General features: G+C 43.2%; 1 protein-coding gene across 2 annotated transcripts in view; it reads right to left on the bottom strand.

Moving 5' to 3' along the window:
• tle2b (TLE family member 2, transcriptional corepressor b) overlaps positions 1 to 14264 on the bottom strand; it is a 78503-nt gene extending 64239 nt beyond the window's left edge. For both annotated transcript variants that reach the window (XM_070831661.1, XM_070831660.1), the window contains exons 1-3: positions 13367 to 14264; positions 2662 to 2759; positions 1087 to 1150 (exon numbers count right to left, since the gene is read on the bottom strand). In XM_070831661.1, coding sequence (XP_070687762.1) covers positions 1087 to 1150; positions 2662 to 2759; positions 13367 to 13390 — 186 coding nt within the window. In that variant the 5' untranslated portion in view covers positions 13391 to 14264. The remainder of the gene's footprint in view (positions 1 to 1086; positions 1151 to 2661; positions 2760 to 13366) is intronic.
• Between the last annotated feature and the right edge of the window lie 12284 nt (positions 14265 to 26548).

Below are 26548 nucleotides of genomic sequence, written 5' to 3' on the forward strand. Positions count from 1 at the left end.
ATGGGGGTGGAAACAACATGCTTTGGGGCTGTTTTTCTGCAAAGGGACCAGGACGACTGATCCGTGTAAAGGAAAGAATGAATGGGGCCATGTATCGTGAGATTTTGAGTGAAAACCTCCTTCCATCAGCAAGGGCATTGAAGATGAAACGTGGCTGGGTCCTTCAGCATGACAATGATCCCAAACACACCGCCCGGGCAACGAAGGAGTGGCTTTGTAAGAAGCATTTCAAGGTCCTGGAGTGGCCTAGCCAGTCTCCAGATCTCAACCCCATAGAAAATCTTTGGAGGGAGTTGAAAGTCTGCGTTGCCCAGCGACAGCCCCAAAACATCACTGCTCTAGAGGAGATCTGCATGGAGGAATGGGCCAAAATACCAGCAACAGTGTGTGAAAACCTTGTGAAGACTTACAGAAAACGTTTGACCTCTGTCATTGCCAACAAAGGGTATATAACAAAGTATTGAGATGAACTTTTGTTATTGACCAAATACTTATTTTCCACCATAATTTGCAAATAACTTCTTTAAAAATCAGACAATGTGATTTTCTGGATTTTTTTTTTCTCATTTTGTCTCTCATAGTCGAAGTATACCTATGATGAAAATGACAGGCCTCTCTCATCTTTTTAAGTGGGAGAACTTGCACAATTGGTGGCTGACTAAATACTTTTTTGCCCCACTGTATTAAGTTACTGGATGCTGGATGTTGTAATTTCAAATGATTTCAATGTATTATGGGTTTGTGGGTATGAAAATGTACATGTCTACTGACTTGGCATTGTTTTTAATATAGAAACAGCCTATTGATTTAAAGAAAATCAGAAAATAGATTAAAACAGAGACGTGACAGAGAAAAAGAAAAGAGAGGAACGTAGTATGAACAGCAGAAGTGTGGGGAGACAAACAGAGCTTTTATGACAAACAGTGAACAACGCTAATTGAGCTAATCAGAGGTACAGACTCAACTCCCCTGATTTTAATTCCTATATAAGAACCCATCAGAGTCTTTTCAGAGTTTCTGAGTGGCCAGGTCAGACAAACAAATCACCATGCAATGCAGCTCTGGTAAAGATCTGATTGGACTCACCATGATGTAGTGCCTCTGCATCTCAGTCTTCTCACTGGCCAGTTTCTCACACTCCAGTTTCAGGCTGCACAAGGACGAAAAAGGACACGCACACGGATTAAATGGCGTATTTGCATCCACTGAAATGAATTACAATTTCCAGAGGACATTGCATAGGTCAAACCTAGTTTAAGGCTGTGTAAAGGTACCAAAAAAATTATTCTAAGCCACAAAGTCGGGCTAAGTGACACTGAAAAATATCACCTTTGTGGTAGCAACTGCCAGCAGGGTGTGTCTTATTCACCAATGAAATTCAAGTCCACGTGCGTGCCTAGTTAAGTAAGTTATGTAAATTTTTGTGTGTATGTGCTTAAGTCCTGCTACTGAGCCCAATCAATCCTGACAAAGTATCATGTGATCATGTCAGGTTTGTGTCTTTTTGTTGTGTTCTTCTTTAGTCTTACATTAATTTCAGGTTTGGTTAATTCAGATGTATTTTCAAATGTGTCTAAGTAATAGTGACAACCTTTTTATTAACATGTATCCATTCTAGGTTCTTTACACTGTCAAGTAAAGGAAAAAATTAATTTATTAGCCACTTTATCAGAAAAGTCTAAAAAGGTAAGTCAGACACGTTATTATTATGAAAAGTTATAAGATCATGCTGGTAATTGGCTGCAATTTGAGTAGCATAACTGCCACCAATCTTACAACCATTAACCAGGGTACATGAATAGATATTTGTAACTGTTTTCTGAGTGTGTGTGTGTGTGTGTGTGTGTATCAGAGATCCACTAGTTCAATGCCTAGCAGTAAAGTGGTGTTGTTGTATCGCAGCAGGCTGTTCAGTCTGCCCATTGAGGTGTGAACAAGAGGCTGAATGTTTCAACAGACTATGGTTTATCTCTATTGGCCAAGGTCACGTCTGGTCAGCCATATGATGACACGACCATCAGCTTCGCATTACATCTCTTCTGAACTATAATGAAAGCGAATTTTAAGATATACATTTATTTATTATTAATATCGTAGGAGCAACTGGAAATCTCTGCACTAAAAATAGTCACTGAATGTAAGAAAAAGCATTAGAGATACAACGATGAAATAAATGTAGGTAAAAGCTATGGTCCCTCAATGATGCGTATAATGTAGGTGACAGAGATTTATACAAAGACAATGAGTTAGAGAGGTCTGTAAAGCTTTCAGATGGTTGAGACTGGATTCAGTATGAAGGGCTGCAGCTCACTATCAGTCTCCAATATTTTGTACATTCAGTGTAATAAAGATTAAAGGAGGGCACTTGTACGCTGTCATACCATCTTTACTGGTTCATATATTCAAGAATTCAACACCAACCTCCACTAAACTCAATTACAATGTGCTGTTTATATAATTGTTACATTTACTAGCTAGAATATACAACATAAAAAGTGTGGAAAGGTGATTCTTCATAACAGCCAAAACAGTGCTTCACTATAAACAACTGAGCTATGTTAACCACTTTATATTCATAATTACCACGTGGACATTTGTATGTGTACACATGCATGTCTGTATATTGTTTCTGTCGTGTGTGCAAGAAAATATTGTGTGTACCTGTGATACTGCGCCTGGAGGAACTGGAATTCCTCCTTGATACGGTCCAGAGTTTCCAGGACTGTGAACTTGAAAGACTGGCCAGGCTGTAAGGGGACCTGCACAGGAAAAGGAGAGAAAGGATGAAAAACGAATACTGAGGTGTGTGTGTGTGTGTGTGTGTGTGTGTGTGTGTGTGTGTGTGTGTGTGTGTGTGTGTGTGTGTGTGTGTGTGTGTGTGTGTGAGCGTTAGTGTTGCTGCTGCAGAAAAGACATTGTATGCATTGTGCCTGTAATGTGTTTGTGTAGGCACATGTGCACCTGCATGCTGCGCTATACATTAAAGTGTGTGTGCATGTGTGTGTGCATGTGTGTGTGTGTGTGTGTGTGTGTCAGGGAGCAAGGCAAGGGGAGAAAGAAAGCCAAGATGAAAGTGAGAGGGAAGGTCACTTCCCCTTCCCACACATCATAAAGCCGTGTCCTCTCTCTCTCTCTCTGTCTGTTCTCCTCCTCCTCTAATGACTCTGCCTCCTTCCCTCCACTGCCCCCATCCTTTCTTCCTCTCCTCTCCCTCTCCCTCTCCCTGCCTTCCACATTAGCATCCTCTCCACTCTGCGAGCTTGCTAATGTATTCCAGCCTACAAAGAGCTGAGAAGGGAGGAAACGTCAAATGAATAACTTATAGGGAATCACGGCACCGTCTCTCACCTGCTAAAAGCTAAAGGAGGACCAACAAAACAAGCACCTCTCTGGGGTCCGCCCCCCACCCTCAACACCACTACCACTACCAGCCCTCCGTGTCTGTCTAAAGCACTTTTCAGGGCCGCCCTCCACCTCATTGCTTTTCATGAAGTTTTAGAAACAAGTGGCACTGTGTTTTTTTTTTTTATGCTGTAGTTGTTTATATTTGAGGATAGGATTAGTTGGTGACGAATGTCTACAATGAGAAAAAGTGGTTATGGGTTGTTGTGTTTTTTTTTTATATTACGGATTCTCAGAGGAGTTTTTATGTAAGACAACACCATCTTTTTAGCATTCTTGTCCCCTTTTCTCCCAACTTTGATTGGCTGATTTTTTCGGCACTCCTAAAAACACTCCTGTTTAGCCTGGAGAGGATGCAAACTGCCAGGTGTCGCTGCCACTTCTTTTCAGCCACTTCTTATCACCAGTCAGCGATCAGCCTCAAAAGGACTATTGAGGCTCACACTATCCCACCTAGACCCCACCATCCTCTGCAAGTGCTCTGAGACAAGGATACCTCACATTTCTCTCTGCAAATGCTGCCCACAGTGTTAATAAGTGCACCTAGCTGAACCCAAAGCTGTGCTGGACTGAACCCTGAGCCCCGAAACGTTGCCCAGTGATTCCTCCTCTGTGTCACTGGGACGACCTGCACCCATCTCTTCAGCCCAAGTTACAAGCCGATGAAGCAAGCAGAGAAAGCCCACCTAATCTAAACTTGTTCAAGTTTACTCATATTACAAGAATTTGGCTACTAAAATTAAATTAAATTGCAGCTATGAGCGAGGATATGCGCTAAGATCAAATTTCTCAAGTAAGGAAAGGTATGTTTTGGTTGGTATGGATGTACTCAATGTTACATTACCTCTGATGATACTGTTGTTCTTTAATCCAGTACATAAAGTCACAAAACATATGGAGTTTATCTCTTTACTAGTAACGTCACTACCCAAGCTATGCATCCATCCATCCAACCATGTGTTCATCTGCTCATATCCATCCATCCAAACAGAGCAGTGCAGGCGCTATAGTGCAGCTGGGTGGCCATCGGCCCACAGCCACGGCTAAAAGATTGGCGGTTTCAGTGGCGGGGCTTCATTAGTCTAGACAAGCACAATTCAGTTAGATTTCAATTAGTCCGACGGTGGAGGTCAGAGACGTGGTGGGTTCCCCAGTAATTAATCCACGGAGCCGAGCTGAGCTGAGCTAAACTGAGCTGAGGCAGGCATAGCAGGGACATCTAGATGGCTGGATGGGCACAACACACACAAACCCTCTGGGTGTGTGTGTGTGTGGGAGGGAAGCGTGGAGGGGGTGGGTGGGAGAGATGGGATGGGGGGGGTGTCTGCCAACAGATCCCCACTGACCTTGATTCATACCACACACACACACTCTGTGGGGGAAGGGAGGAGGAGGAGGAGGAGGAAGAGGGAGAGGTGGGGGGGTAGATAGTGATCTGGCACACGCTGATACACACACACACACACACAACTACGTAGTCATGTGCACATTCAAAAACACAAAAAACAAACAAATACACACTACTGCACATGCAGATTTACACTTGGAACACAGAGGGAACACAGAAACCCACAGTGGGAGGGAGAGTAGGAATGGAGGGATGGATTGATGAGGGGAAAAGAGGTGGAAGAGAGATAGATACCCATCTGACAGACCGAGGGATGGATAGACCTGGTGGATAGAGGAGTGATAGACTGGTGTGACATCCTTACAGAGGAATGAAAGAACGAGCAGAGAGACAGATGATGAAAGAGCGGCGTGGCTGCTGACTGAGAGAGATAGCCAGCCATTCATCCGTCTGGCACCGAGGGAACAGGAGGAAGACGGAGAGAAAGAGAGGGAGCGTCATGCTGTCTTTGCTGTAGTCAACACAGCCTAGTAGCTCTACCCTGTGCACTGTCCATCGGTCTGTGGTAATACTGCTCCCACCATCTGCTGCCATGAACACATGAACACACAGACACATACTCATGCGGATGCACACGGACAAAGTGCTGCTGGCGGGTTACATCAGCAGCACTAAGTCATATAACAAAGCCCATAGTCACAGATCAGGATTATACAAGAGATCTGCGTTGGTGTCAACATGGCGTCGTCTGTAGTGTGCTGATGAGAGATATTTGGATTTCTTTCATCCATTGGACAAAAACTCCAACATGTCCTTTTTCCTTTTGATTTGCCGGTTGCACCTTTTTGAGTTTCATGGACCTGGAGCAATAAAACTTCTTATGAGCAGAAAGGAAATGAAAAATACGCACACGCACACACACACACTCAGACAAAATTACAAAAGGTCCTCAGGCAAAAGGAGAAATATTTCCTGCCTGTGCTGAGCTCTGCCTGTCAGGATAAAGAGACAAGTATGAGAGCTGCTATCAAATTAGTTCATGCTCATTAGTGATAATAGTAGGCTCTGTGTCTTGCTCAAGAACACTTAAGCAGGTAAAATTGAGCTATAAGATATACAAGAAGAAAAATGTGCATCTTTCTGCAGTGTTTACAAAGATGGAGGCATCATCACGTAAGGCCGTATGTACACCAGAGCAAACATTTGTTGTTGAAATGTGTGTATGTAAGCGCGCGTGTGTGTGTGGGTCTCTCGTGTATTGTGACAGATGGCAGCCCAGACTGTTAGGGGTCCAATACCGCATCACAAAGGGCCAAAAAGCAGCCTACTGCCTGTGTTTTTATTTGTGTGTGTGTGTGTGTGTGTGTGTGTGTGTGTGCACCATAGCAGCCAGCATAGGGGATCCTGAAATCCAAAACTGATCCGGTTAATCTAGGAGGTGGAGGTGGAGGAGGGAGGGAGGGGGGGAGGAGGGAGGGAAGGGTCACTTGTGCACAAACACACACATATAGACACCATGTGGGACAGCAGTCAATCACAATTTGGTCGAGCTGGCACGGGCAAGCAGAGAATTAGGAAGGATTATCTAAGGGGGGGACTAGGGGAGGCGAGGGGAGGAGTGGTGGGTGAAGCCCATTGCACAGTATCGCATAACAGGATGACGGTGGGACCCACTGGCCGTAACCATCACCTGTCTGCCAGGCACGTGTTTGATTGTACCACTTGATAAACCAACAACATCAGTGATGTGATGACATGCAAACACACTGATAGGATACAATGATACTAGATGGCCAAAAAAAAGAGCCATTACTGATACTGGATTTTTGAGCCATTACAGATATTGACGTTTAGTTAAAAATTAGATAAACAATATACCTGCTGACTGAGGTGCTTCATTTTTCAACATAAACAAAAAGTTTTGGTGAGGATCCCTTAAATTGTTTTATTAAAGAATGGTGTCCAAAATATGGTTCAACAGCATTCTCTAAAAGAGTGGAATCAACACCTCTCTAAAACGGTTTAAATATAAAATGAACATTATACCTGCATGAAGTGGGGATTTAATGCAGAACTGCCGTATTAGACCACATTGTTTTTAGCTAGGTGTACCTAATAAACTGGCCACTGAGTGTATATAAGCCAAAGCCAGTGTATCTGTGAAGCAAATATCAGATTTATCATTTAGGGATCTCATCACAAATACCCACCATTTTTCTGGTATGGATATTAGAAGTTGAAGAATTTCACACTGTCCTGCTTGCAGTTATTTTGCTTACGCCTAAATGTCTTACACAAGATGAAAAAATTTACCTAAAGAAGTCGCCTCCTTTTCCCAATTAGCACCTCCAAGTGATCCTGCAACAATTTTACTGTCTGCCAGCCAGTGACTTTCCACTCACACTTGAGTTTTTCCCCCCATTCTGTCTGAATATTAGGTCAGTCTGGTTCTATCTGTCTCTCTGTCAGTCTGCCTGTCTGTCTGCCTGCCTGCCTGCCTGTCTGTCTGTCTGTCTGTCTGCCTGCCTGCCTGCCTGTCTGTCTGCCTGCCTGTCTGCCTGTCTGCTCGTCCGTCCATCCGTCACATGGAAGTCTTCTGTTCAAGCAGCTGCCTGTTTTTTCCACCACTGGCAGTGGCTTTATGGGAGAGACAGCAACTGTGAAACAGATGCAGGGCTGGGAGTGATTGGGAAAGAAATGATCTGTCTGCTTGTCTTCTCCGTCTATCTGTTTAGCCTCTGGCACACTTTCTACCACCATATGAGTATTCACACGGTATAAGCAGACATGCCTATGCATGGACGCATTCATTTGAACAAAGCACCCACAAACAAAACATTTTCCCTTTCTTGTGCCCTTCTCTTTGCTTCTCTCTCGTTCCTCCCTCCCTTTTCTCTCCTTTCGTTCCTTACTTCTCCTCCTTAGCCCCTTTGTTCTTCCTTTTGCATGTGTGTCTCCGCGACAAGCAGAGACACATTCAGATAGCACATGAAATAATAATTGGCTGGTGAAATATTTAGGAAAAAAGACACATGAATAGATGAGAAATACCAAGTGTGGCAGAGGAGTGTCAGTGCCCCTTGTGTACATGTCTGTGTCTGCTGAAGTGAGCAGCAATGAACATAAGCAACAGCTCATTGGTTTGGACTGTGTGTGGATGAAAGACTGAAGATGAGCTACAGGGAAGAATGGGAGTGTAACTTACATATCATCTATCTTTTTATGGCACCCACGTATTCTCCTCTTTCTTTCTGACAATTTTGTCGGCATTATTGCCAAAGGTTGTGATAATGTGGAGAGCCAATGACAGATGCACATTTAGAGTCAGTGGCCCTCTCATTGTGCTGAGAACCAGTGAGTCTTTATAGAGCTCACTCCTTCACTCATTCTGCCTGCTCGCCAGTCAGTCATTCAGTTTGACAGCCAATTAACAAGCCAACACTAAGACAGTCAGTCATCCAGCCGGCAAACCAAAAATGTCAGACAGTCAGTCAGTCAATCAGCAAGTCGGTCAGTCCACTGGTTAACCAGTCGGCAAGTCAGCAAGTCAGTCATTCAGAGAGACAGTCAAGTTAATGCTGCAGCTCACCAGTCAGCCACTGAGCCAGCGGTGGATTACAAATCAGGGGAAGATTGGCAGCCAAAAGAGTCTCTGGACTCCATCCAAGCCTCGCTCTGATCATTTCTTTTAATGACAAAGAAAAGAACACAGGATTTGAGGATAGAAAATGCCTCCTTTTTTTTTTTTTAATCAGCGAGTAGACTTAATCTGGGTGGCTGCTGATGTCTGCTGAAGTTGTTGGTTGCTTTGACTTTTTGCTTGTTCTGTGGGTCGTCTCGCTGCAGCTGTATTGTTGTTACTTGACTTATTGCCATTTTACAGGGTTGCCTTAGAAATGATAAACCAAATTAAATGTAAACAAGATGAGGACAAAGGAAAGGAGGGGAGAATGTCATCTGTGGGAGGTGACAGAAATCCGCTGTGCTGTTTACCGTACATGGCTTTCATTACAGCCACAAATGCTGGGGAAAAACAAACTGCCTGACGCAGCTAGATGCCAAAACGAAAAAGGTCCAGTGTGTGCAAGGGCAAACAGTGCACAGTCGCAGATCCAAAAATCTCAGTATACATATTAACAAGCACAATTCAGTGCGCACTAATAGGTAGTTAAGCATGTCCTGACACTGCAACTACAAAATTAACTCACAAATTCCATCGCGTGCACATCAAAATCCAACTTTAAGGCACATAAACACTCTAATAGTGGCTCTCCCCTCATTAGGGAGGCATATGTGATTTCTGTGGCCACATATTTGGCATTAGTTTGTTTACTTGGCCGTACAAATAAAGTGTTACCCTACTCATGGCCAAAGGAGAAGGAAGCCCTCCCCGTACACACACACACACACACACACACACACAGATGAGTGTATATTTTGGCTGAGATCATTTTCCAACAGCTACTAAGACTGTACCACACACACCGGCACACTTGTCCTCTACTTTCTGTCTTTGCCCATCAACGCACACACACTCCACACACATAATGATTCAACAGATGTCTTATGGTCATGAGATAACATTTCCAAAGCTGAAAGTGACGTATGATGTAATAACAATGATAAGAGCTGACCTAACAATGTATCCACAGTGTTATTTTGTCATATAATACTACGCAACTGAGGGAGCCGACACCTTCGAGCAACTGAAGTAAAGTCCAACTTTCTTTCTCTCTCACACTCGCTCTCTTTTGGTTGCATGCTTGCTGAATAAACTCTGTCTGATCTTCCTCCTCTAGACTGCAACCACCACAGCTCCTAGAGTTTGGGCAAAAATTTGTAGTACACACACACATATACAAACACACACAGAGGCGCAGTTTTAAGTGTATTCTTATACAACAGCCAAACATTTCTAGAGTCTGGATTCTTAAGTAAATGTGCTGAGGGTACAACACAAACCTGCATGTGTGTGAGAAAGGAGACGTGTTCGTACGGGTGTTAGACCTTATATGAATATATGTGTAAAATACAAATGTGGGTGCGTGTGAGAGTGAGCTTTTTGTCTGCTGAGTCCAGTCTGTAGACAGTTACAGACATCTTTCTTAACCATGAAAACACACAGTAAATCTTCTCCCTCTCTCTGTCACTCTGTCTGTCTGTCTCTCTCCCTGTCTGTCTGTCTGTCTGTCTCTCTCTCTCTCTCTCTGTCGGGTGTGGCAGTCAATCAAGCGCTTGTACATTCACAGCAACAGTCGAGGTCAGACTGGAACATTATTTATTGTTATTGTTGTTGGCACACACACACGCGCACACACACACGCGCACACACACACACGCACACACGCGCGCGCGCACACACACACGCACCCACACACACACACACACACACACGCACACGCACACAAGCACACACACGCGCGCGCACACACACACACACGCTCTCTTTTCCCCTTCCTCTCTGAGATCCAAACATACACACATTCTCACAGCTGAACACACACACACAAGCACTTTTGCAGGGACACAAGGACAAACACAAATGCATGCATGGTACACACACATCCAGACATACATATTACACACAAAGACACTTAACACACCAGAGCAAAAGCACACATAGAAATAAACTGAACCTCGCATTGGCACACACACACACACACACATCTATGTCAACAAACAAGGCAACACACACTGTTAACACAAAAATGTAGACACTAAAAGCTCTAAAGAGACACATAAAAAGAAAATCACGCACATGGCAAAAACACACACTAAATGAAAAACACATATCCACACACTCAAACACACACTCACACAGTTCTGATAACGCTTGCCACAAAAATCCAGTGGAACCAATTACAGCTCAGCTCGCCTGGCAAATCAGCCCTCGGTTTTAACTTTTTCCTTCCATAGAGTGAGGAGAACAAAGTGTGGTATCTTCTGCGATGAAGCCTTGGATGTACATTTTATCTATTAAACTGAAGACACCTTCTTTATCATTTGCAAATGGACACAGAGGGGTTAAAAGGAGTGGCATTCAAGGCAGCTCTGTCCTCTCTGGCTGACAGGAAGTAGACCATGATGTTTGACTGACACCAGCAAAGATACGTCAAGCCTACTGAGAGAGCAGTGGGAGGCCTGTACACTGGGAAGCCACTTGAGTAACAGGTGTGTGTTGGTGTGTTTACACAGTACCATCAGATCTTTGTAAGCGATTGACCACAAATGACATTTTATTTGACATAACTGCTGACCACTTTCACACAAATTATTTTTAATCTGATTTTCTTCACTTCAAAAGAAGCCAGTCGACTCCAAGTTTGCTTCAAATTGTCAATCAATAGCGGTGAACAATTCATCCCTCTTGCTTTTCCTTTACAGTGAAGTTATCATCTTGTCGTGGTTGCAAGAACACACCATTATGAAAACTGTTGATGCAATCAAGAATGAGCTGACATCTGAGATTTGAAAGTCACTTGAAACAGACACGTTGCTTTTGTCACATTGTCCAAGTATGCTAATGATCTGCCTTCTGGATTTATTTTCTGGCAACTTATGCAACGCTTTCTAGCAGTTAAATGTATATATTTTTGAAATATTGAATTTTCTTTCAATGCACCAGTAGGGAGAGTTTTGACAGAGGCTACAGTCCAGCACAGATAAGCTGAAAAAACTGGGTGAACTGCATATTTTACAAGTAACCCTGTTCTGAATTTATGAGGATGGACACACACATACATTTGCATTGTGTATGTAAATGTTTATGCAGACATACTACACACACTGTAACCACAAACACACACATGGATGCATGCGCGCATGCACACACACACACACACACACACACACACATATATACAACTGTTCTTTGCACACCCTCACACCTCTCCACAGATCATATTTCATAGCAACACCAGAAATAAAGTTCCACTGGCAAAGGAGGGCTGCAGAGGAAGAAGGCAAGAGGAAAAAGACAGAGAGGGAGAAAAACCGAGGAGAGGCAGAAGGAGAGAGATAGAGACTATCGATCGGTTGGAGTTGGCTCAATCTGGGATTGAACTTTATCACAAACGGAGAGCATCGCAGCAGGAAGCTCTCTGATACGACTCTAAAGGAGAGAACAGAGGAATGTTCACACTCTATTCTTCCTTTGCGTCTCTCATTCATTTCAATTTCTTCCTCCACCCCCGGCCGAGCCTTTTTAAAGAATTCTTTCTCTTTTTCCCTTTCTTGGCTCTTATATCTTTCACTTTCTCCCTTTGTTTTTGCCTTCTCTCTTGTTTCTCTCAGCGTCTCTCGTTCCCTTCTATTCCAGCGGCTGGCTTATTAGCATTCTCTCTGTACATATAATTGATTCCTCATGCCTTCCTCTTGTGAAAATGTCATTCATTATTCTGTGTGATAGCTAGCTGGCTGGCTTGCTGGCTGGCTTGCTGGCTGACTGAGTGGTTGGCTTGCTGGCTGGCTGCAAGGCAAAGTGGCCACTGACCCATTTGTAGCAGATACAAAGAGACTGACAACCAAATCTGATTATAGCAACCGGACCAGGGCCCCTGTGAAACAAATGGCCTAAGCCAGACTGAGCCTAAACTGTCATTCATCCTTCTGTGCTTTTTACTCTATGTATTTAACCTTTACTTTACCCTGGCAGGTAAATTAACAGCAAATTCTCACTGCTGATGAAGGGTGAAACTGAAGGAGGGAAGGGACTTTAAGGGGGTATTTAAAGGGGAAGTACTTGTGCACTCATGACCTTTCTTAGTACTAATGGAAATTAATTAAGTGGAATTCAACAATCAAACGTGCTGTGTGTGTGTGTGTGTGTGTGTGTGTGTGTGTGTGTGTGTGTGTGTGTGTGTGTGTGTGCCTGTGTCTGTGTCTGTGTCTGCGTGTGTCCGCAAGTGTTTGCTTAGCAACAGAAGTGAGCACATGGACAGTTGTACTGACCAATTTACACACACTCACTCACACACACACACATTGATACAAACAGATCTATTCTCACACACATGCTGCCATGCACACAAACAGTGTCACATACTACACGCTAATGGACACACACACTCACACACACAAGCTGCAGTGCAGATTCAGTTGTATACCACCTACACAGCTAACCATCAACAAGATCTCAAAAGGCACCTGGTTGCAGCTGACAGAGAGGGAGGTGGTGTGTGTGTGTGTGTGGGTGTGTGTGTGTGTACATAACAGGGAATCTCTCAGCTCAAACAACCCCCTCCCCTCACGTCTCACTTCTCATGTTATAGTACAGATGCTACAACTAAACAAGAGAGAGAAACAACAGAGACAGGTCTGAAAAAAAGACAGACAGAAGGACAGAGAGACACAGACAGGGAAAGACTGGAGCACAGACCAAGAAGAGAGAGAAACCTTGAAGAAGTAAAAGGAGGGCAAGATAAGAGAGGCAGAGAGGCATGAAGAGACAGGGTGCAAAAAGAGGATGGGGGGAGATAGAAGTGACAAGGTGAATCTGAGACATAAAAAGCCAGAGAGAGATTGGAGTTGAGAGACAGACATGGAGATGAAGAGATGGAGAGACAGAGAGAAAAAGAGTCAGACAGACAGGGGAAAGAGACATAAGGAGGTACTTACCGGATGCCTGCCCTGAGGGTACATGATCCCAGGAGAGGAGAGGCTGCCAGTCCGTTTGATGGCCAGGTTAGTCCCCTGGCCCTCCACTCCTCTGCCCTCCACCGGTTACACACACACACACACACGCCCAAACCCTAGTACACACACACACACACACACAAACAGACACACACACACTCAGTAAGTCGAGTCCCTGCTCCTTAGCTGGGTTGAACACAGCAGTCTTTACTCTTCCAGAGTCTCTCTCCTTCTTTCCCTCCTAGTTCTCCCTCTCTCTGTCTTCTAAGGAGAATTCCTGTTGGCACACAACTGAAGAGCGCTCAATCTGCCGCTTCGTTTATCCAACAATGTCATCATAAAACGGAGCACCAGACTTCACCTCCTTCTCTTCCTCCTCCTTCTTTTCCTTGTGAAGCCAAAGTCTCAGTTTCTCCTCCTGTCTCTCGCTCTCCACCTCCTCTTTCTCTCAGTGTCTCTCTCCCTTTTCCTCAACCTGTGATCAGTCAAGGTCCACACGCAGTGACATGACACAGAGAATTTCATCCAGGCAGGCTCCCCTCTTCTTCTCCTCCCACTCTGCTCCTCGTGCCCCTTCACCCGGCCGTCCAATGGCGAAACATACAAACATAAACACACACTCAGCTCCGTCCAAATAGTCTTCTTCTCAGCTATTTCCTCCTCTTCACCCTCTCTCTGACACACTGAAGCCTCTGCCTTGACTGCTGCCGCAGAAAAGAAGAAGAAGGATAAGAAGAGGAGGAGAAAGAAGAGGAAGAAGAGGGAGACAGGGGAGAAGGGGGGGTGAGAGAGAGTGAGAGCTTTGTTTTTAATCTAAATGTGGAAAAAAACGCAAGAGGAAAGCAGGAAAGAACAGCAGGTCAGTGGAGGATCCAGCGGGCTTTTCAGCAGCAAGCCCTAGACTGTAATATATTGTGCCTGTTGGCTTCAACACAAACACGACAGGCTGCTAAAGCTCCTCTTAAGGTGGAACTGAGTAGATAGAGACACCCAGTCACACAGACAGAGCGAGAGAGAGAGGCAGAGGGAGGAGAGAGAGGCAAACAGAGAGATGGATCCCTTTTCAGTAGTGGTCAGACAGACAAAGCAATCAGTCATGCACAAAGACTTAGGCTCAAAATGATATGAATCGAGATTCACACACACAAACGCTCCGACACATACACAAATTTATTGCAGCTATGTGGATACACTTGCTACACAGCACACGCACACACACAATTGCACATACACAGACTTACAGCATGATAAGTTTATTTCCCAGTTTACACGTTGCATTAAAATGTGTTGGATGATTGGACAGCTAGCCAGTCATGCTTAATCGCATATAAATCCAGGTGTAAACACACTTAAGATGCACTGGTGAATGCTGATCTGATTACTCAGACCTCCTCAGGAAGTGGTCAGAGACGCATTGCATCCAGATATTTGTCAAAGTGTGAATGCATCACCATGTCAAAGCGCATCAACAGCTCCTAACTGCTCCCAAACAGGGAAACCTCTTCAAAAAAGAGCAACAGAGAGAAAGAGACATCACTCCCAGTTAATCAGGTTCATATTCAGACGTCTAAATGGCACATCAGTGACATAAAATTTGAGAGAGAAAATGAAAGATTCGTAGATCATCTGGATGCAAGTCACATATCATAGGCCACGTGCCAGTAAAGCAAACCTGGGCTTATATGAAGCATCATCCTCAGAAACACTGACACATGACTGTTGATGAGAGACACACTTTTAACTCAAGTCCATCTCTCTGAACACAGCTGACTCTTTGCATACCTTTCCGCGCATTTTCACACACAGGAAGTGATTCATTTTACTTTAACCTTAGCAGCAAGGTTGCAATGCAAGCAAAAGAACAACAAAAAACAAAGTGTGCTACCTGCAATAGAAATTCCAAGGAGACTGACATTTAAGTAGAGGCCACACAATGTGTAGTGATATCTGGCAAAACTGCAGCACACAAACACCACAGCGACGTCCACTTACCGCCAAAGATGTCATCAAAATCAATAAGTCGAGTATCTTGAGGATTACTACTGTAACACCCCACAAATATCCCAGGCACAGCAAGATAAAAATGTCTGCCTGCCTACTTTTGACTGCTGGCTCCGGTGCACATGTTATTTACAGAGCTGCCCAGAATGGACCTGGACCAACTAAGACCTGGTATTTTAAGCCTTTCCATGTACAGTACACCAGTCTGGCCCAGCCGTCTTTTGGCGCTGTTAATAATGAGTTTATCCAGGGCAGCTCTGCCTTTGAACTTGATCAAACAGCCATTAATCCGACACTGTAAAATCGGACACAGTCAGTCTTGGCATCCGTGGAGGGTTTCCAGTAAGACAGAAACTGCATTTGATAACAAGCGGGTTAGCCAGAGGGCAGCTCCAAAGCTTCAATTAAGGTCACATACAGACATCCCATTATCCAATGCAGGCTGTTACCAAACACTATAGATCCTTTTGGGGAAACCTAATGCTGACTTATGTTAACCTTGCAAAGTTTGCTTGAATTTGCACAGCTTTTAGCATTCTCACCCAGTATTGGATCTGATGGTGCGGAAACTATATTCATAAAATTATGTGTCTTGACATCAGAGGAAAAGGGTGTGGAAGAGTAATTTTGGTTCGTCTGATGCGCACATAAGAGCAGCAGGTCTTGGACATGTAGAGGACATTTAGAGGAAAAAAATAACGTATACAGCACTGTATTAGGTTGTTGACAACAGTGATGAAAGCCTGGTATTAGCAGCATGAGATCACTTACACTGAGCAGGCTGAAACTATTTCCATGCAAGCAGGATGTAAGAGCCCATTTCGATAAAACTATACATTAATTTGTGGTTGGGCTCGTATGGAGGTTGAGTATGTGTTGACTTCTTCAGTGGTTTCTTCTTATCTATTAATAAAAATACATTTTTAAGGTAATTAATATGGCAGAGAAAATACTTTTATCTCCCAAATTGATACCATGGTATATTGATATTTGGGTGCCGATTGGATATGTAATGCTGTGTTGCGATTTCTTTTTGATCACTTTTTTAACATTGGACCATGAGAAAAAGTTAATTGTTGGGCCGACCAGAAATGGTGAGGACTACATCTTTCTTTGTCTTCAGAAACAAAGAGCTCTCTCCCTCTCTTCATTTAGTTTCACATATATGTGCTAAATTCACACTCCCTATTGTTTGTTATCTTTGCTAATTGTTAATTATTTCTAATAGCCAAATTGCCCCAGAAATGGTGCAAACCCCAACATATTTTGGTGCCACTGTGTAATGCAGAGTACTGAGAACAACATTATCATAAGGTACACTTCCAAAATCAGTGCACTGACTGCTTCATTTAGCTGTCCCTGCTCATCAAGACATATAGCCAGAAGATTAGTATTTTATTCAGTGTTTACTTAATCCAATGGGATGATTAATATTGAATGGTGAATAAAAAGTAACAAAATTATAATCATATCTGTCAATTAATAGTTCCGCTTAATTATTCTGACTTCAAATAATAAAGAAATTAATATTTCTACACTGTTCTTTTCTATGTAACATTTACTACGGAGTCTTATATGTTCCATCTCTCTCTTTAGACTACTTCATATGCTCTGAAACAAAATGCCTCTGTTAAATTTAATCAGTACGTTTAAAAGATGTCATGGCACATCCATTCTCCTACAGATTAAAGCATTTTATTCAGAAGCAATGACACACAACACTGCAAAACTCTCTCAGCCCTCTTTGGTCCGGTATGACCTATATGGTGGCTAATGTTGGCAAACATTTAAAATACTTCACATTCACTCACTTAAGACACTTTTCTACTTGTTCTACCAGTGTAAAACAATAAATAAACACAATGTTCCTGGTTGTGATCCCACTCCTCTCACTATTATTCATGTCACCTTATGATGATGTCTTCAAAGCGACTAACACGGGGGATCCTTGAAAATTCAGGAAAATTCTGTGTACCATTATCCTGTAATTATAATTATAATTATAATAATTATAATTATAATGACCACAGCCGCATGTTTTGCTTAGCAAAAGTCACTTAGTGTCTTTTGAAAGACATCTTTGGATGATGCTAAAGAAATGAAAAAAATACATAAACAACCCACAGGGCAGCAACAGGAGCGTCATTGGCCAGCATTATTTTCAGTGTTTGAACCTCTATCGTCTCCCTCAGTGAGTTCTTCATAACTTAAGCCTCACAGCATCAACAGGGTTGTTTCAGTCTAAAAAATTTTTTGAGACATAGTGGAAATCATGTGTGAAGTCAGAAGCAAACAGCTGGCAAAAATTGCTGAAACCATCTGGCTAAAATTTTCACATGTAAACATCGATCCATCCAAATTATTCACATCCAAACCAGTTTATCCTGTTAAGAGTCGCACAGGGCTGGACTTACTCCACCGCACACACTGATCCAGAGGCTGAGCCTGGACAGGTCACCAGAGCAGCTTCACACCTACAGTACAAGCAGTTTAGAGTTTCTGAGTTACCTGACCTGCATGTCTTCAGACTGTGGAGGGATATCCTCACCAACAGGGACTGAATGTTCAAACACACAGAAAGGCACAAGCTGTCCGAGACTCAAACCCAGGGCACGCTCCGAGGCAGCAGTGATAACAGCCACTCTGCCAGCAGAAACATTACAATAGACTGCCATGAAATTTAGAGAGGACATTTGTCCTTCTCAGAAGGTGAATTCTTTCCATTCTGGACACTTTCAAAGCTTTCTGGATATACTTTTCACTTTGTTTCTCGCTCTTCCTCCCATGAGCTATTATTAAAAACCCCTTTTCCAGCTTTCTCTTTCACGCAACACAAACTTGCTGTACACCGTCATTCAACAGTGCCCCCGCCACCGACGCCACCGTTCCCCATGTAACCCATTGTACTAATCAGCATTATCTAATTGTCTAAAATGGATTACGCAGGTAATTATTCCCCGACTCCTCTCTCTGGCTTTCAGAGAGACAGATGGGCAAGCATACAAACACACAGACAGACGACACAGCCCAGCAGTTACATAAGTTCAAAGCTTGCAGTTGTTTAGTTTAAACTTCAGATACAGAAAACCAGTAAATAAACCGCAGTCTCACAGTAGATTTGGAGTGAATAGAAAAGAGTAGCTTTGACTGACCTCTGCCTTGGTTATACATGAGGTGGTTCAGGGATACAGGCTGAGGGGATCCACAGAGGAGAGTCAGCACCTCCAGAGTGATGCTCAGCATCTAAAACACAGAGGAGCAAGATCAGCTGCCAGCACAGGTTCAGTAAAAACACTGAGATCTCAGCTACCAAAGGCCAGATTATATCAGCTGACTACCTAAACACAATGTTTATGCAGCTAATAGCAGGAAACGTTTCTAGCAGAATAAAACTACTCATTGGTGCCAGTCAGATCACATAAAGAAAAGAACCATATTATATATATTTCAGCACTATTTTCATTAACATTTCCTCAAACTGTGGTTACCAAACTGAGGAATGGTGCCCATAATGTCAAACTACACTGGGGTGTTTCATAAAGCAAATATTTAGTAAAGTTGATATGAGACAAAGCACAAAAATGGCTTCAGTTCCTCCAGTGTTGACAGAGTTAACAAAAGGTCAGGATAAACCCAATGATAATGCTAAACTCTACAAAAACACTATTGTATTCTGTGGTTGGCTTTCTAAACTTAGTTTAGCTCGCTTACAGACTGAAGCTGACACAAGGAACACTGAGGAACGACACAAAAACACAAGAAATAAAGCACTTTTTTTAAATAAATATGGACCTTTAGATATAAGTTGTTGGAGTATATGTAACTTACATTCACACCAGCTCACTTATCAGTTAGGCAACTTCGTGTCTTGTACTTTTTCTTACAACAACAAGAGCCTTTAAATACGAGGGAAACTCTAGTTAAATACGCACACATCTCAATTTAGTCTCCAGCAAAAGAAACCGGTAACTCTGCGGTTCCACCTTAAAAGCTCTTCCTTGTCTAAGGGCTGCCTCTGCGTGCTGATTGGCCAGAGGGACGCGTCGTTCTAACCAATCGTTCTACAGAAGCCCCACGTTGGGTCCTGATGTCATGGGCCAATCAGGCGAATCGCGGCCCGACCCGACCGCTGAATGGGTGTAGGCGGCGGAGAGAGGGGGGGCGGAGGAGTCTGTGGGGATTGTGGGCATTGAAGTCCCAATTATTCTGCACACACACACACACACACACACACACACACACACACACACACACACGCTGTCAGTCACGCTACATAAATGCTCAGTAAATTCCGCCGTTAATTTCAATCCCGCTATTTCTACTGCACTCACACACACACACACAGAGGCCACAGTACACACACACACACACACAAAGAGAGAGAGAGGCTGCAGTACACACACACACACACACACACACACACACACACACAAAGAGAGAGAGAGAGAGGCTACAGTACACACACACACACAGTGGGTAAACACCTCACTTGTGACAGAAAAGTCCAGTTGGAAATTAAAGACTTTTTTTGTTGCCTGTTTTCTTCATTTCACTTCAAACACTGAAATCAAAATAAATAAATGGGAGGCCTTCTCCTGCCCAAAGTGAAATAATAAGACAAATGGGAACCATAAATCATAATCTACAGGGGTTAAAGACGTCAACTGTCACAGACAACCTGCAGTGTCTCTGCTTTGAGATGCTGCAGTCAATCTACTCCTGTTGTGTTGGTTTGATTACACATTTTCTTTCTTTCTTTCTTTCTTTCTTTCTTTCTTTCTTTCTGTGGCTATCAGGAAAAACCGGCTACACAAATACAAAATGCACACAGTCAGAAACATAAAAGCAATTGATTGTTGAGATTTTGAAGCCCTACACCTCGTTGCATCCCATTTCAGGGTGATATTCTGATATGTGGTGTGTCTCAACACGCCTCTCTGTGATAGCCGCCTTCACAGGCCACCTTTTGTAACACTGGTGCTGCAGAGTGAAAGTAAAAACCTGCTGACTCCCGTTATCCTCGCTGTCTTGTCCTTACTTGTGTGGGAGGCTGACGTAAAGCTTCCTGGACAGGGTGCGTGTACTCCCCCCCCCCCCCCCAAAGAGGATTCTGTCATATGCATGAATGCAATATGTATGGTGGGGAAAGAGGTCCTGACTGGATCTACTTATGAAAGGAAACTGGGAAACGCTGGGGCTCAGTGAGATCATCGCAGACCACCTTATTTGGCGCATGAATATGTAATTGGCTTTTTCTGTGTACCTGCTCCTCACCCAAAGGACAACCTCTTCAGCTGGTGATTATGAGTGTCCGTTGATGGTGGTGAGGGTAAAAAAAGAGTGTTTCTATCTTTTACTTGACAAGAAGTGGGTGTTTCACTATGCTGAAACATGTGTGGCTGCATCGGCTGCCGTTATTGAGGAAACTGTGCTTCTTCTGCACCAGGTTTTATCCCAGTCACCTGCTCTTTTACTGTAATAGTCCGGCTCCAACCCTGACATTTACTGTTGTTGATTTAGATTAGCAGAGCTGAGGTGAATGTCATACTGAACAGCTTTGTCCAGTCCACAAACTTATTGAGCAGCAAAGAGGCAGACGCCTCCTCTTATTTATTAAAGGCTCAGCAACACAGGCTGTTTGTTCAAAATCCTCAAAAATCTATTTGGGATTTTTTGATGTAGTTTGATTCTGTGAGGTGAAATCAATGAGAGAAAACCTCCATTTCACATTATTATATTTCATTCAGCTTTTCAGGCCTATTTTATGTCATTTAACTTTCATTGTGAATTCTACTTTCTCCTGACCTTGGAAATAGATTAACAAATCTTAAAAAATCTTTATCCAGAGCTTTCTACCACAACTCATCATCTTCATCAGAATATGGAGTTTACCCAGATGTCATCACTCATCAGCTGGTAAGGGTCAAAAGAAGGATGAACGAGGCCAGGCACATCTGCAGAGGAAGATTGTGAGATGTGGAGGAAAGGTGCGGGGGAAAACAAGTAAGTGGTCCTTGAGTTAAGATTTATTAATCAAAATAAATCTCTATCCCACTCTATTGTTGTCCTCTACTTTGTTTTGTTCTTTTCTAAAAGGATATATGGGTGTGAACTGAAAGATGACGACAGAAAACCAAATGACCACCTCCCACACACACACACACACACACACACACACACACACACACACACAGAGTTGTCACTCGGTGGCAGTGAAATGATCTGCAGATCTGCTCTGACTAATCCGTGCAGTAATAGGAAATGGCAGAAAGGGAAATCCTATCCCTGTGATGTGGGACTCTGGATAAACTCTGGTCTGGTTTGATGCTGGATAAATAGACACCTACTCACACACTGGTACATACACGCACACACATACACACACTCACACACAGAGGAACAGAACCGTACGCACACACGTACAGGGAAAAACACACACACAGGGCGAATAAAAATGTGTATGTACCTGCAGTGTGTTACAAGTCCCTGAGCGCCTGCAAACACATGCGATCTTCTGACCTTGTAGTGCAAACATTTGGCTATTCTCTGTATGGATATATGTGCCTGTGTGTGCTTTCTTTTCCTGTGTGTGTGTGTGTGTGTGTGTGTGTGTGTGTGTGTGTGTGCGTGTCTGCTTGTGCGTGCTTTGGCGTGTCTGGGTGTGATTGTGTATGTTTTTGCAAGATCAGTGTGACTTCCTGGCGGCGGGTGTAGCCGGTCTGTGTGTGTGGGACATGTGCAGTAACACTCTGCACTATAATTAGCTTCATCCAACTTATTTCCTGCCCCTGGCTGCAGGAAAGAACTGTGTCGGTCTCGTGCACGTGTGTGTGGACAGTGTCAGTGACATATTTTTGTTGTTTTCGCTCCGTATTCAGGCACTTTGTGTGTGAGTGTCGGACATGTAGCTTTTTAGAATGCCTTGTTAGTACACAATACACCCGGGTTAGATCAATGCAGCAGGACAATGATCCTGAACAATGAGCTAAAGCAGAAAATGGACAAACACTGTAATGTTCTTGACTGAACAAAGTAGTAATCGAACCTCGGTTCCTCTGATTATGTGACACAAATGTTGGTATTTGATAATTCAGCAAAAGCTTCCAAAAGCTGCCATTTTTAATGTCTGCTACCAAAAAAACCTCTGTGATTAAATATAAGAATTACACCTATTTTTTTTACATCCAATGGCAATGATTTTAAACAATTTCTCCAATATCTGCGTACAGCAACTACAGTGTGGTTTATTAAATGGAAAGACTGTAGTGATGTCAAATAAAATAGGGTCAGGCCTGGGACTATGGTTATGTTTACTGGATATTACAGACATTTGGCAGGTTTGTGATGGGAGGTAACCTTTGGTCTCCTGCATGAAAGTGACATTGGCTGCATATCCATCCACCACCCTGACTGCTACTCCCTTATTCTCCTCCTTGCTCCATAAAGGCCACAACATTTCTTGCACTGGCAATGAACATTTGCATTGGACGTACAACTGCCATGTGCCAAATGGTCTGAAATGCAATTCTTAGGGTTACTGGGCTAGTTGTGCTTGTTGAGGCACCTGAATCTCAGGAACTGACGCTGGCTTCAGTTCAGATCTGACAGAGGATCGCTGGAGGAGAGATGAAGGGACTGCTGATATGTAGGGTCAAAGGTGTGGTCAGCAGGTCAACAGGTCTATTACCTCTCAGCCCATAAAGGTGAGTGTAGAAATGCTTTTCCTCCCTACAATATCTAGTGTGGAGTCATCCACACTAGATTTTTATTTACAGAAAAAAAGGGCTACAATTCCTCCATTGTTCATCTGACATGGATGCAAACACCCTGAAATTATAGCTAAAAAAATAACATTACAGCCTCATAGTCGCATCGTTCGTTTCGAGTTCAGTGTGTCAGAGCACAGAGCCAGAAAATGTGCTCCCATATGAGACTGAATCTTCAGGACAACTGAGCATAATGACGTCAGTGTCACTCACCGTCCTGTTCTGACATGAATGAATGGACGGAGAAACACAGAGAATAAGAGGCAGCTGCATGTTTGGTACATTTGTATTCCAGTAGGCTTCTTGTATGAATCAAGTCAGCCAAAAGCACACGTGTGGCTTTTCTGTATTTCCTTGATCTTGCATGGAGCCCTTCTTCCTAATGCTCACTCACATTTTTTCTGTTCAACCATACAGACACACACAGATAAGACAGTTTTGTACATCTGATGAGCTGTAATGTGTGTGTGTGTGTGTGTGTGTGTGTGTGTTTGTACACCAAAAAAAGCTGCCCTTCTCTCTTTTCACTCCTCTTTTTGTCTGCTTTAATTATCAATCTCAGCCTAATGTTTTAGTTAGTTTATCAACCAGGTTATGTAATGAATATGATTTTTGGATTTGCCTCTTCCTGTTGCTGTTTTGTAGGATCATAACTTGTTAAAAGGGGTTTGCGCTCATGTGTGTGGTATTCTGCTTGGGACTTCAGGATAGATCAGCTGCTCGGAGAGGGAGAGGGAGGTTTGAGTACTGTGAGTTTTTGAGTTTTGTACTAAATTGAATTGTACTAACATTCTGGTGAATTTGGTTCAGTCCTCGGTGTGTATTATATATTTCAAGAGAATGAGTTTGTCATTGTAATATTGGTTATTCAGAAGAGAATAAACCTTCCTGTTGTGAAGTTAACGCCAGCTCAACGTGTGTGCCTCCTCTGTTCTTTATCACAGCATCACACGTTGAGAGGACAGAAAACCAGCTGCCCCCTGTCGGCGAAGTCAGGGAGGCAACATAAGTATGTGAGGGTATGATGTGTGTGCACGTGTCTATTATGAGTAAGTGTGTGTGTGTGTGTGTGTGTTCCCTGCAGGGTGTAGGAGACTATGCTGTGATCAGCCTGTTTGGCACAAGCCAGTTGTGTGACTTATAGAAGGCAGAGTGGAGTGAATAAAATACATCCTCCTCTTCAGTCATCACCATCATCACCTCTCTCTCCCTCTCTCCCTCTCTCTCTCTCCCTTCTTGTATCTCTCCTGAATAACAATATTTAATTCTTACTTGCCACACACACAAGCACAAACGTACACATCATTGAATCCCCCTGAACATGCAAACATGTTTTCATTTATCAATAGAGCTGTGTTTTCAAAGTCAAATGCATAAAACAGAGCCCCACTGAGCTAATACTGTGTGTTAGTGTGTGTGAGAGACCTCATGTGCTACTTCATTTATGCTGCTGTGTTTTTCTTTTCTTGATCACTTCCACTGACACCAGGCCAATAAATCCGTGCAGTTCTTTACTTTGGTCACTTATCCAGTGGCAGCAGCACAGCATAGAGATGCTGTGCTTTGTTTTTCATCTCTGCATGCTGCTCTATACATCCTGCATACCAAACACTATCCCTCGATTTCCCAGACTCCCACCTCAGGTCTTTCTTGAATTCCATACGCCTCATTGGACGGGAAAAATAGCTTTATTGATATTACTAATCAAACAGGAATATCAATATCTGTCTCTGCCTCCGACCTTCCCTTTGTTTTTCTCTCTTTTCCTCCCGCTACCTGTCTCTCGTTTTCAACAATTTGACAGTAGAATGCATTATGTAAGTGTAAAATGTACTGGCAGGGGTTCTTGCAACCAGATGCAGAATGTTGAAAAACACACACAGAGGAAGAGAGAGAGGTGAGACAGGCTGAAAGAGAGCAGATGCATGTATGCGTGTGAGGAATGCTGGAGTGGTGTGTGTGTGTGTGTGTGTGTGTGTGTGTGTGTGTGTGTGTGTATGTGTGTGTGTGTGTATTGGCCAAGGTGCAGATGGCGGATGTCAGTGTTGAAAAATTCATGATGCCATGTTTGGAGATTCCTGGGGGATATCTTCTTGTTCAACTGGCCTCACAGAGCAGACACACACACACACACACACACACACACACACACACACACACACACACACACATTAAACACTGAACTTGTCGTGTGTGTGTGTGTGCGTGTTGTGTGTGTGTGTTTTGTGCGTGCGTGTGTGTGTGTGTGTGTGTGTGTTGTATCCGTCTGTTCAAAGATGTGGAACTTAAGAAAGTGTTTGATGTGAGAGATATGGAGGAACATCGATACAGACAGAGAAATGAAACATTTCTGTTATTTTGATTTTTCTCTCCCTATATTTTTCTTTCTATTTTTTTTTCTTTTTGGAGACATTTTTGTCAGCCTTTGAGGGATTTCTTTGTCTCACAAAGTTGCCAGATCCATCTAACTGTCAACTGAGTATTTTATAGAGAATAATATATTATTAGTTATGTACAGTTCCAACAACTATAAATATATTAACTTATCTAAATTCAAAATAAATCTATTCCCATGAAAGATAAGAACAAAAAAGTCATGTCATAGTCAGGAGTGTATTAGTACAGGGGCCGTTTGTTTGTTATATTTCATCCAGAGTATCCATTTCCCAAAGCCCCTTTTACAGCTAGAGTGCACCATTAGAGAAGTTTTAGACACACTCAGCTTCAATGCTATCACGATATTTAGCAGGTATGATGTTTACCTGTTCACCATCTTAGCTTTGTGTGCAAGCACAGCTTAGGCTGATGGGAATGCCTTTACTTTTGCAGGGATTTCATCGTAAATCAAAGTGGGATCACCAGTGTCATCACAAATCATCCCGAGGGGAACATGAGTGTCTGTAACAAATTTCACGGCAATCCATCCAGTGGTTGTTGAGGCGTTTCACTGAAAAAATATCAACTTCCAGTGGCGCAGTAGTTGTTGAGATATTTCTGTCTGGACCGCAGTGGTGGATCTGAGTGCCATACCTAGAGCCGCATCGCTAACGTGGCTGAAAAGCTGTAAACAAACAAAGAAGGAACGGAGGTAGAGACAGAAATGGTGGAAGGAAAGGACTGGAGAGGTGTTTTTTGTACAAAGCTCTGCAACTTTGAGTAGTTTCTCCTGACATTTCAGTATTAGCAACACTTTTTTCCCCTCATGTGTGATGTTTGTATTTATATGCATGTAAAAGAGCCAGTGAGAAAGAGCGAGGGAAGCTGGGACAAAAGTGTGCATGCTTTCCTTGCGTATGAACAAAGTGATCCTAACTCCCCATTACACACATTACTCCATGGCTGCTCCCTTGACACAGTGTTTGTTGAGTGAGGTGTACTACACATTAGTGTGCCAAGA

This window comes from Pempheris klunzingeri, chromosome 6, assembly GCF_042242105.1.
Source record: "Pempheris klunzingeri isolate RE-2024b chromosome 6, fPemKlu1.hap1, whole genome shotgun sequence".
Taxonomy (NCBI): Eukaryota; Metazoa; Chordata; class Actinopteri; order Acropomatiformes; family Pempheridae; genus Pempheris; species Pempheris klunzingeri.